Source organism: Trachymyrmex septentrionalis, unplaced genomic scaffold (genome assembly GCF_001594115.1).
Source record: "Trachymyrmex septentrionalis isolate Tsep2-gDNA-1 unplaced genomic scaffold, Tsep1.0 scaffold16, whole genome shotgun sequence".
Taxonomy (NCBI): domain Eukaryota; kingdom Metazoa; phylum Arthropoda; class Insecta; order Hymenoptera; family Formicidae; genus Trachymyrmex; species Trachymyrmex septentrionalis.
The window spans coordinates 4528895-4541150 of NW_017304758.1; the positions used below are offsets into that span (position 1 = coordinate 4528895).

Sequence of the window (12256 nt, forward strand, 5' to 3'; positions counted from 1 at the left end):
ATTATATCATGTAATTAAAACAAATAAATCACATAACTGATTGTTCCAAATTACTACATGATTTTTTTTTAATGAAATGTAATTTTAAAAAATCACATGATATTAGAAATAATTTCGTGTATCATATGATTTTATAATTACTAAACTTTTAATAATTATATGATAGAAATAGGAGAAAAAAATATATATTATCGTGTGACTTTAAATTACGTGCTATGGCTTTAATATGCATCAACGCATTAAAGCATCTAATCAAATTTGCTATGAGTATTCCGACTATTCCTCAATGTTCGGATTTCGAGATTCATGTTTATTTTAATCAGAGTCAAAATGGACGAGGACATCCCTATTTTTTACGTTTCTTTCGAAAATTCTAAAAAGATGGAGACTGTGCGGAAACTAGAGTGTAAAGATAAGTCGTGAAGATACACTAATGCTTACTAATTATCAAATTTACAATTAATTATGACGTTTGTGACATTCGCCTTTATGTGCTGGTTTTTCATGTTGCACGACAGGAAGTGTCGATTTGCATCCTCGTTGCACTGAACACTACGCTGCAGAAATATAACACTATCACGGTGCTTAAGTAAGACAAAATTTGAAAATCGACCACGTAATTTGAACATCGTGACAACTGTGATAATTGTGTTCTAGATTACCCAGTTGTCAGATAAATGCCTATGGTATCCTGCAGATAACACACATGCTGACGGAATTGGAATGTTTGAATGATTTGAATCTAGATGGCAATCCGAATCCGCAGGAAAATTATTACCTGCTTTGCGCACCGGCAAGAAAGTGCATCGCGAATTTCAATATAATCCGATCCAATAGAATTCTCGCTTCATTTATAAATTATATGAAAAAAATACATGTTCCAGTTTACGCTATTTGTCACTGAGGATGTGTAAATTATCCGATAACGGTATGCAAAAGATCGCAAACGAGTTGAAGTATCGGGACCCACCAAACGTCCCAAAATTGATCGCTCTCAATGTGGCGGATAACGACATTACAGACATTGGTGCCGAGTATATCGCTGAGATGCTTCGAACTAATCGGTTGTGTAGTTTTTCAAATGTTTCTCAGATTTCTAATTTGATGGATATATTAATTTCTGTCTTTGCAAGTAGTTTTAACAAAATGTAACGTTCGCTGATATGCTCGTAGATCTTTGCAGAGCGTGGTGTTAACCGGAAACGAGATACAAGATGACGGCGTTTCACTGATAATTCAGGAACTTGTCACGTATATCTTTGACAGTAGCGATTAAAGTAGACAAATTTCTTAATTTAGGCCGCTATTTTTAATAACATGACGCGATAGGTCCACTTTGACTCACGAAGAAATCGTCGACCTTAGACGTCGCAGATTTATCAAGCTGGAGAGCAAGGTTGATAAATCACCTCCGTTACTTTGTTTGTTAATAAATTAATGATTATTATTATTGCAGTTGGACAGTCGAGATACTGAAGGAAGCGAGCAACGGAGAGAAAATGGAGCATGGCAATCCCGAAATCTGCTTAAAAATTCTGAAAGTATAAGTATGTTTAGCGCTTTCCTGCAATTTGTTGTCAAATTCGTTTCATGATAGTTTTCAAAATGCAGCAAGCCAAGATAGTTCATCAAAGATGAGGGCCCCATCTAATTCTCTGTCGATATCGAACAGCTCTATTCAAGTATTTTTAATAGAATTTTTATTATTGTTTTTTAATATACCATTAATGTTTCGTAATATATCATTAAGAGAATGCAAAATATAATAAAATATATTTGTAGATCTCGAAAAAGCTTTCGGACAACGATATCGATCATCCATTTATAAAAGAAACAATAGCAATAAACTACTGTGTGATGACTAGTGGAAATTTGAATTTGCAACACTTGAGCCTAAGTTGTAAGTTGCTTTTATATTATACATGTTCATATCGGCTGATTTCTTGGACACGAACAACTTATTACTACAAATCACGTATCTGTCTATCTAGTTAATCGCCTGACGAATAAGACGTTGAAGAAACTCGTGTCATGTCTGCACTATCAGAATTTTATGCTATTAGGTAATTACAGCAGAGGGTTGCTACATGTTTTTTTGGAGGTAATCTTTTTTTAAATCATATGAGAAGCAGACTTTCAAAATGCATTTTGTCCAAAATTTTGTTTTTTAGAAATGTCGCATTGCTCAGTGTTGAAAGACTCATATTATAAGTTTAAGCTACTCTGAGATGTTCAGAAAGCATTTTTTTATCGTTAATTTGTATGCTGAAAAAACATACATTATGTTTTTTTTAATTAGAGACAAACAAAATGCATTTACTTAATATTTTTGAGCAATTGTTTAGCAATTTTGTTTGATATTTCACATCCTACTGATTGGCATATTGTTATTTTCTGTAAAGTACGTAATGTTTTTGTGTGCGGAGTTTCGTTCTTTTTCTCGTTTCCTGAAAATTTTGGACAAAACGCATTTTGAAAATCTGCTCCTCATATGCAGTGTCAATATATTCAAGATATTTTTACTTTGCAACTTTCTTGTCCTTGTGACTATATAGGGTAATGACATCGAGAAGGATGAAGACTGGATAACGTTTCAAGAACTTTTGTGCCGCAGACGACAGAAGAATCAAACGATACGAGATGTGGACCTCAACGATTCCATCGTATCGGTTGAATGCGAAATCTTACGGAGCAAAATCAGTGTACGGCTATAATTTCCCTTAATCGATTATTCTCTTCGGTCTTCTTTATATCTAATATTTTTCTATTTGAAATATTTTTAATCGAGACTTCAAAAATCCGTGCTAATTTGTTTTTTTTTTTAATTAGTCATTTAATTCTATACAAAGATTATTTTACTTTAATTTTTTTAAGCGAAGATGTGCAAGTTACGTGAGTTAACGTCACATTGTTGTAAGTAAGATATTCGTTTGTTTATTACAGCTTATTTAGAGGAGATCAAGACAAAGAAGATTGAAAGAAAGGGTTGCATTTTGAATACTGTATAAAGAATGTTGTCTGCAATTTCATTCAGAAATGTGCCGGTGCTGACCTCGCATAACTTCTCCCAGCAAAATTATCATTTTAGGAATTCTTTTTTTTTTCTACAGCGGCTCCACACATTTAAATCTGACTCAACTGATTCTCCAACTGAGCTCATCACACATACGGGGTGGTATGATCAGTGATGCAATTATTCGGAGATTTTATTGGATGAAAATCTTATCTTATCTCACAATGCTCAGTACGTGATACCCTCTGTATCGAGGGTATCCGAGCATGAGCTTTGTACCACAACGAGGCTGCGTCACTTTCGGTCGTTGCACTTCGCGAAAATGTTGCTGCACATCGCTACCGTTGCTGTACTCGTTAATATCGCCATTATAGAGCTGGATTCCTTTTACTCCCTTCCGCCGAAGAAGAATTCGGACATAGATTTCTTATCAGACGAGGTAACGAGTCGCATCGACGTTACAATAACGAAGTACGATATATTGTAAAATCCATATCGCGCATTTATATTGTAGTTTACATATAGTTTTAAAAATCAATCATTTTTCTGTCAAGTTGTTAAAATTGCAATCCATTCTGTGATCGCTACTTTACGTGTGTAAGGATGATAATAAAAGTAAAATAAAAGTGAAATATAAAATCGTGGAGTTAAGTAGTTTGTATGTCGCGTGCGGCAGCACAGCGGAATGAAAAAAAGTGTTTTTTTTTTTTATCGAATGTGCATGCAATAAAAGAATGATTTGATAAAATCAAAATAAAGCTCTATTAATACTTTCAACTTGATTTTACATTAGGAATCGAATAATGTTTTGTATGGTGGAGATAATTCTAAATTTAAATAATCGCGCCAATCGATAACACTGACATCTAGTGTCGATATTCTATCTGTCGCTTAAGCCGCATTTACAATGAAACTTTAAGGCGCAAAACTGAAGTTTTAAACCTTAAGCCGTAAAAAAAATTGACTTATCATAATCGCTTTATTTTCTTCACATTTGGCTATGATTGGTCAATTTCTCGTGTTTAAAAAATCTCGTTGTAAACGCCGCTTTACACTGCATAATTGTATCACAGTTATATAACCAATTATACGAAATATCCCACGAAAAAATGCATAAAAATGCGTGGTCGCTGATTTGAGTCACTGGCTTTTATTTCTGATTAAATTCAATGAAATAGAATGCGAACATACGTTTTACAGTTATCTTTGAAAAATAAATATTCTTCTATTCCGTCCTAACATTAAGATGATGTATGATCACGTGACCTCCACGCGGAGATTAAAGATGCCGACGCAAACTAGTGCAGAGTGTTCCGACTAGTTATATCGATTGTACGGCGTGTGTTAATATTAAGTTCTCCGTTTTCTTACGATCCACGAAACGTTCTCCAAGAGATTCGAAAAATACTTTTTGAAAAATAATCTTTCGTAATTTTCTTTCGCCTTGACATTCCTTGACATTACTATAAAACGTATGAAGCAATAATTCGGCCTTGGTGTAATTCTTATCGATAAAACTTATCTCTAGATTGGATCGCGTGACGTAATCGCCGCGCGAAATCGACGCGAATAAATTAACAATCCACGTTGCGCATCCGGGTGCAATGGTGTTAGCCGGAAGTCACGTGTAATCCGCGACTTTCGAAAATGTACGAAAACTTGTTCAAGAGTCCGCTGCACCGCGTATTCGTGTACGGCACGTTGAAACGAGGCGAGCCGAATCACGGCCTCATGAAGGACACCGCTCATGGCTACGCCAAGTTCCTAGGCCTCGGCAAAACAACGATCCAGTATCCTTTGGTGATCGCCACGAAGTACAACATTCCGTTCCTGCTGAAAAAACCCAATACTGGCAATGTGAGTTGAGAAAGAACTTAGTAATACAATTCATTGGCGTAATATTAATCCAATATACTCTCAATGTACGCTAATGTTTACAGTCTATTGTCAATGAATTGTACTACTAGGGGAAGTCCTTGAATTGAATTGGTTTAATTATCTTTCATTACCGTCCACTTTAATTATATCCTTACTAGTTGCGATTTTTAATTTCAATTTAAAACATTCTTATTCGTCTCAGTCAGAAATGATAACGAAATTGATATCGAATCGACGTCGATTCCATTATCATTTCTGACTGGAGTAATGCTACGTAATATCAATCGTAATAGAACATTTCTTTTAAACAGTACGTGTTCGGAGAGATATACGATGTAGATTCCAACATGTTGAAGAGATTGGACGAGTTGGAGGAGCACCCGAAATTGTACGAGCGAACGGAAGAAACAGTTTTACTGGCGTCGAAGGCTGCGCTTAAGCTTGGAAAAACTTTTGAGGAGGTAATGAACTTATCGACTTACGCACGTATCCTGACGAAAATAAGAATCAGAGCGTAAATCGAATGTAAGGGGAGATAGTGACTCAAGACTAAACGAAACTTCTAAGAAGCGAAATTTGAGACAATAAGAAACATAAAAGAAGCATCTTTTACATTTTGTTGTCCCAATTTTCACTTCTTAGCTTTATTTAGGCTTCTGTCATTCTTCTTTTTATATTCAGCTCCGATTTTTATTTTTGCCAAAATATTGTACATGCAGCAGGCATCTATACTTTTTTTCTGATGAACGCACTCCTTTCAGGTCAACGAGTCGACGAAAGCCTGGATATACTTTCTGCCCAAATTCAAGTCCTCTTTACTAGACGGTGCCATGTACGAATCTTACTCTAACAACGGAAGTCATGGGCTGAAGTATTGCGAGAAGTACGTTCGCGATCCGTCCTACGATCACAGAAAAGAGGTGCTATAAATCATTGCCGGCAACTTTTGTCTCTTTTTGCAGCTACGAGGAGGCGGCGAGCCTCGATGACGTTCTTTGAATGTTCAATTGGATGCGCAGACATGACAAGCGCACTCTCATAATAGATACCGTTAATCCTTGTAAATTCGGGGAAAGTAACGGTAGACAACAATGAGTAACTTATAAGGCTGTTTTGTATAATCCTACACACAGTGGCATAAAGTTTTAAAGCTATGTCTTTAAGAGGAAGCAACTCCATCTCTTCCGTATAATTAGATAAAAATAATTTTTATATATATAATAAAATTAATTATACATATGTATGTATAATTAGCTTCATATTGTGATACAATTGTTAATTAGTTCTATAATATTTTGACTGATAAAAAAATTGATTTAATTTTACAATCTTTATGTTTTTAAAAATAAGGTGAAAAATGCGAAATTCAAAAAATTTGTCGGTGTTTTCATACTTTTAAATGTGGCGTGTATACTGAACAAAGCGAAGATGTCGCGCGAAGTGTCTGAAACGATGTATGAATCTTTACAAGTTCCTTTTAATATTCCCTTCCTTTTGAGAAAAAAGAAACGAAGATAAAGATATATTTTGTGGGTCTGATATTCCCTTAACAACCCGTAATAATCCATTCTTTTAAATTTTTGAGAAGAAAGAATTAAACGACAGTGACATATAAAATAGGATTTTGAAAATGAAGGAACGGAAGAAACATGAAAGTATTTCGGTGTGATTGAATTTTATTAAATACGTCACGTACGCTCGCATCCCACACTTTCGCGCACTCTCACTTCCTGTCATTCTATCGCTCGCTCTCATGTAACAGTAGCGATAAAATTATTGTATCTCAACTATTCTGTAACAAAGGGCAGGCTAGTCCGCGTTGCCGCGATGATCAAAATCAATTCGAAACTGTCTCCAAGAGGCACCGGTATTGCGCGTTTTCGCCACGTGCTTAAATTAAACTTCTCCTGGCGCTACAATCAATGCGATGTTAACTCCATTGCCGACGTATTTCCGATCTATGGATCGTGTTCATAAAAAGACGATCGGCCAGATCGTTCGCGTACACAATTAAGTAATCGTGTGCTGCGTTCGGGAATTGGTCGATACGATACGGCAAATTAAAAAAAAAAAATGCTCGGAGGCAGTACGTACGAGTTATCCTAAGAAATTTATTTATAAATAATCACATTTTATCACACGCTATACAAGAATTCTTATTATTATCTACCGTTTCCGTATGGCATTCCCCTCATTGCGTAAATAATACGCGTCACCCCGCCGAGGAGGATCCGCCAACAACGAGAAACCGTCTCTCAAGAAACGGAATCGATATTTATTTGCCGCATATTCTCTTTATCGTGAGAAAGAAAAACTCTTATTATCAACAAAAAGAGAATTATACAAATGTCAACAAAGGCGTACACAGGATTTCCATTTTATTTTTAACACGAGTATATGCGTATGTCTTTCTCCCTCCTATTATTTTGTACACAACACCACTGCGACACGGTAGCTTGTGTTTTAGGTTTTTAATTAACTATTTTGCCCCTCGTTACTCTCACTCAAAGTTGCGTTCGTGTTATTTCTTCGTTACCCTTATTGATTCCGCACCGTTCGAAAGCCCAGCCCCACGAAATTTGATTAATAATATACATACAATATATATATTTATAGCTTAATTTATCTAGAAATTTTCGTTCGTTGACCCACGTTGCCATTTTGAGCGAAGCGACACTCTCCTTCGAAAGTGAGGAGAAAGAGAGAGAGAGAGAGAGAGAGAGAGAGAGAGAGAGAGAGAGAAAGAGAAAGGATCCAAGAAGCATCTTCGAGACTGTTATTCAAAGATAGCTGTCATACAGAATCGCTCAGATTAATCGTGAATTTCGATCTCGACGTTATCGTGCCGATCTCGAAGCTTATCGTGTTCGGACGTGATCAGTCCTATTTACATCGATAATACTCAATGAGAAGGCATCGATCGTGGCAGTAATTATGCACGCTAAATTAAAAGTAGCACCGTATAAAAAAACAGAAAGTGCGAATATACATAAAATATCTTAACGAATGATACTTTTTCTTTAGACTACAATCCGCGCGTAACGATAACATATACTCGCGGTAACAACGTTGTTCCGGTCCACCGTTGTTTTTTTTTTCTTTTTTCTTTTTTTTTTTGAGGATTCGAACGTCGGAATCCATTCTTCTATCGTCCTGGCGTTTTCTTGGAAGCAGCATACTACACACTATGCTGATTACAAAATCAAATATAAAAATCGATTTCCAACCACGTTGTCTACACGGTATGAAAATAAGCTTGCGCACATGCGATATTCATTTCGAGTTAGTTACAAGGTCCATGAGCGCACGTGTGTGCAAATACCTAGGATCGGCGATCCGTCCCGCGATCATTTCAGAATCGTCAACGAGAGAACCGGAATTAGCATTCTCGGAATTTCACGAAGTTGGGACGTGTGTACGTGCATACACGTTCTATAATATACACTGCGTCCTAGTCTAGAAAATAGATTTTCTCGATGAGGTTGGGCCACGAAGCAGGGAGGGGCGACGATGTGATATTGATTGCATGTTGTTTGATTCCATCGAGACAGACGTTTTCAGCTCTGATCTTGCGACAAGGCGCCGTACTTGTTGCCAAGCGAGAGCTTGGGTGTTTGAGCTTGCGATTCTGGTACGTTGTACGCTCTACTGCCACCTCGGTTGCGAACTTCCTCAAACGCTCCTTCCTCTCGCCGTCTGTAATTAAAAACACTCGTCGTATATTTAAGCTCGATAACAATTAATGCTGTCAACTCAACGTTACTTTTCCTTTTCATTCGCATGAAAATAAACATTTTGCTCCGAAGCTAATGGAACGGTGTTACGGAGACTTTGCTGTTATCTTACCGTCTACCCCCCCATGGACCGCTGCTGCCATTATTTTGCTGCTGGGGTTTGGAGTTTAGCGTAGGGAAGTATTCCTCGCTATTTATATCAGGTGCGACATTTCTCCCTCGTGGTCGCGGACTAGCGAATGTAGGTTGATTTCGTAAGTGTGGTGCTTTGTAACTACTTCCAGTGGAGGCAGCGGTGGCGGCGGCGGCAGCGGCAGCAGCAACAGGGGGTGCGGGCGGTGTCGGCACCACCTCTGGTGTTTCTGGTGGTAAATCCGGTTTCTTCCATGGTCCCGTGTACTTTGTGCCACCCTCGCCGGACTCGCCATCAGAACAGATTTCAAAGGGACCCCTCTCGTCATCTGATTCTGCGTCGACGCTATCATTTACTGTTAAATGTCCGATTTTTAGACCACTATAATCCTTTTTCTCCTCCTCGAACTCTTTCCATTCGTCTTCATCCTAAAAATAAAATACACTCGTGACATATTCTTGCTTCCTAATTTACCTCTATCATATCAAACTATCACTACAGCGATTCACCAAGTTTTTTGCAAATCATGTACTTCTCATGCATATTATATCCGTGACTCATGATAATAAAATATTTTGCAGCTCGTAATGCTTTCACATTTAACGCAGCAATTTATTACAAAATTTTCAAAAAGATAATTTCGAAAAATTACGAGAAAGTATTCAGTTAATTGTCACATTGCATATTTGCTCCCTTGTCACACACACAAGTATTTACGAGGAATCCAACATCCAACCCATTTTTCCTATTACGGGGGGGGGGGGGAGGGAAGGGGGAGGAAGCTCCGAAGAACACGTGCACGTGAAACAGCTGCCGTAAAACGCGCGTGAGCGATCCGGTGTGTCCGATGATTACGTAAGGCATTCCGAGAATCGTCCGGGGAACTTTCCGGAACGTCGCGCGTCATCGCCGTCAGCTTTTCCACGCGACCGTTTCCCCTTCGTGGGAACAAACATGGCAGCGCCGTGGCGTAGACACGAGGTTCCGGAATTCCATGATAAAAAAACGCGTGAATGAATCACCATTCCCGTCGCTATCCCTGTCACCGCCTTACCTCGGTGTGCTGAGACTCCTCGCCTTCGGGATTCGCTGGCTTCTCCTTCGGTTTGGGCTTCTCGACCCGTTTGCCCGTTTCTTCTAGTTTCTTGGCGACCTCGTCGGTCGTGGTGAATTTCTTGCCCTTGGCCTTCTTTCGGTCTTTCTTGGCGAAAAAATCGTCCAGGTCTGCCATGGCGACGCGACGGAGTCCGGATGGCGTGGCGTGGGACAACCGGAGGGGCAGATGGATCTGCGACGCGTGAGAACGTGCGATTACGGACACGTTGAGAACACGCTTGATCACGGACTGATCGTGGTCGTGGTATCCGCTGTGCTCGTCCACATGGGCTTGCCTCCGCCGGAAATCTGCAGCGCCGACCTCGCCGACGCGCGAGTCAAGCGCGCGCCTGAACGCTCGAGAAGGAACAAATTGATTGCGCGAGCAAAATTTCTCGCTGACTCGAAAAAAGAGTGAGGAAAAAACTCGTCTCGTGACGCCGCCGATATCTCCCGCAGGTCACGATTCGTCCCTCCCCTCGATTGACGGAACGTAAAATCCCGCGGGTCGCGTGAGGCGCGTCGTCCGTCCAGCAGAAGATTGGACAGTCTGAACGCGAGTATTTCTAACCTAAAAACTACGCGTCTCGCTGCGCGCACGATGGACAACCAGCCTGTCTCTCGGCACATTCGCGAGTCTAGCGTGAGGAACGCGTTCACGCCGATCAGTCGGTGACGCGAATTCTCGCCAGTCGCACCTCCGGTGGAAAGAACGTCCCGTGTGAGAAGCGTAAGAAGGCGTACAGGTTAATTGTTTCTCCTGTGTCATTACGGGGACGACAGGTGGCGCCAAACATCACTTCCGGAATACGAATGATCGAATGACCGAAACAGAACGCACTTACGAATTGTGATTCTCTTTTTTGGCTGACAGAATAGAGTAGAAAAATGTTACGTGTTTCTATGCTTGGAATATATTTGTACTTGCCATTTACATGTATTTCTTTTGTGTCAAAAATATCTTTTGAATGCTGGAGTAACACTTATTCCAAAAATAACTTGGAAACGATTGAAATTAGAAAAATGACAGCCCAGCAAACGAGAATGGATTAAAATGAATTAAAATTTTTTTCTATCCGAATGCGTATTTTAAATAGTGAATACTTTTTTTTGGATTTAATTGGATTCAATTGGATTCAATTAGATTCAATTGGATACAACTGAATTGAAAAACTGCATTTCCTATTCAAAATTTTGAATTGAACAGTATTCACAATGCACAAAAAAAGCTAATATTATTTTTAGATTGAAAGGCATAGAGATACGAGTATGTTCCATGCAATTCCTATAAATGAATAAAAATGCATTCAGGATTGAAAAGCATTTATTTTAATATTCGTGAATCAATATTTCTGAAAATCTGAATCCATTTTAATCCATTTCGATCCATTCTCGTTTACTGGAATATATAATTATACATATATAAAATATGTAACCATTTATGTAACATTTTTTCCCGGGTATTTAGAAACTTCTAGAATAATTTTGGGTGAACTTTCCATTTGGTGATACAATATCGTTCTATTTCTGTTACTTAATTTCTGAGTGTCGAGAAAAGTAAAATGATTACCGCTGTATTGATCATTCCCTGATAAAAACAAAAATCGGAGCGTAAATAATCAAATGTAATGGGAGAGTAACAGAGGCGTGAATAAAATTTCTAGAAGGCGAAAATTGAAACATCAAAAGTAAATGCTTCGTTTGATTGTTCCAATTTTCGCTTTCTAGAAGTTTCGTTTACGCTTCTCTGTTATGGGCCTTCTAGAATAAGTCCATTAGTCATAAATCAAAAGTCAGAAGCTAAAAATTGACTTATCACACAGTTGTCAATTTTTACCTTATGACTTTTGATTATTCTCCCGTTACGTCCGATTTACGCTCCGATTTTTATTTTCATCAGGGTTGCCCGTATACTAATTTTATTTATTATTATTTCAAATTTCGGGAGCCCTGTCGTTTAAACTTTGTTAAATAAAATGATATTTGTGCCGACTTGTGTCAACTCGTGCCTCTGATGGAAAGCACCCCCTTACGTAAAAACTAATTGTAAAGATTATCAACTCGAAGCGCAAAATTAAATGTACGCGCGATGACGAGCCCTCCCCTGTCGCATCCGATGGAATGCTATTGCGCATGCGCGGCCCGGCGCGCATCTCGCATATACCGCGCCGCGCTCCGCGGTGTACGCAGTATTCACTATTCAGCACTCGTTGACGCGATTTCTTTACGGTTGTGCTGACCACCGGTCAGTCGCGACGGTCCGTCTTTCGCGTATCTTCTACCGTCACCGAGCACCAAGAAAAAAAACGTAAGCGGCGTTTCCTCCGCAGGACGATTTTCCACGGCCACGGAAACGGTCGGAGTTCGCTTCCAACCCCTCCCCCCTCCCCCTCCCACCCCCAC

At 39.0% G+C, this 12256-nt stretch overlaps 3 protein-coding genes across 4 annotated transcripts in view; 2 read left to right on the plus strand and 1 right to left on the minus strand.

The window, feature by feature from the left end:
* LOC108745933 (protein NLRC3-like) overlaps nt 1-3200 on the plus strand; it is a 4037-nt gene extending 837 nt beyond the window's left edge. The window contains exons 4-15 of the mRNA XM_018482353.1: nt 324-406; nt 523-589; nt 658-801; nt 885-1064; nt 1174-1251; nt 1330-1396; nt 1457-1547; nt 1612-1682; nt 1783-1900; nt 1992-2101; nt 2556-2702; nt 3111-3200. Coding sequence (XP_018337855.1) covers nt 324-406; nt 523-589; nt 658-801; nt 885-1064; nt 1174-1251; nt 1330-1396; nt 1457-1547; nt 1612-1682; nt 1783-1900; nt 1992-2101; nt 2556-2702; nt 3111-3188 — 1234 coding nt within the window. The 3' untranslated portion in view covers nt 3189-3200. The remainder of the gene's footprint in view (nt 1-323; nt 407-522; nt 590-657; nt 802-884; nt 1065-1173; nt 1252-1329; nt 1397-1456; nt 1548-1611; nt 1683-1782; nt 1901-1991; nt 2102-2555; nt 2703-3110) is intronic.
* Nucleotides 3201-3214: 14 nt separating this feature from the next.
* LOC108745956 (putative gamma-glutamylcyclotransferase CG2811) lies at nt 3215-6072 on the plus strand. 2 transcript variants are annotated; one of them, XM_018482395.1, is made up of 5 exons: nt 3215-3452; nt 4682-4870; nt 5203-5352; nt 5653-5774; nt 5854-6072. In XM_018482395.1, exons 1-5 carry the CDS (start codon nt 3336-3338, stop codon nt 5888-5890), a joined length of 615 nt encoding a protein of 204 aa, XP_018337897.1. In that variant the 5' UTR covers nt 3215-3335; the 3' UTR covers nt 5891-6072. The 2 variants fall into 2 exon arrangements, with proteins under 2 accessions (XP_018337897.1, XP_018337896.1); XM_018482394.1 differs by having other exon boundaries at nt 5653-6072.
* Nucleotides 6073-6248: 176 nt separating this feature from the next.
* LOC108746186 (protein CDV3 homolog) lies at nt 6249-10222 on the minus strand. The gene is made up of 3 exons (XM_018482794.1): nt 9813-10222; nt 8738-9186; nt 6249-8587 (listed from the first exon to the last, which is right to left on the minus strand). The coding sequence occupies exons 1-3, from the start codon at nt 9987-9989 to the stop codon at nt 8449-8451; spliced, it is 765 nt and encodes a 254-aa protein (XP_018338296.1). The 5' UTR covers nt 9990-10222; the 3' UTR covers nt 6249-8448.
* Between the last annotated feature and the right edge of the window lie 2034 nt (nt 10223-12256).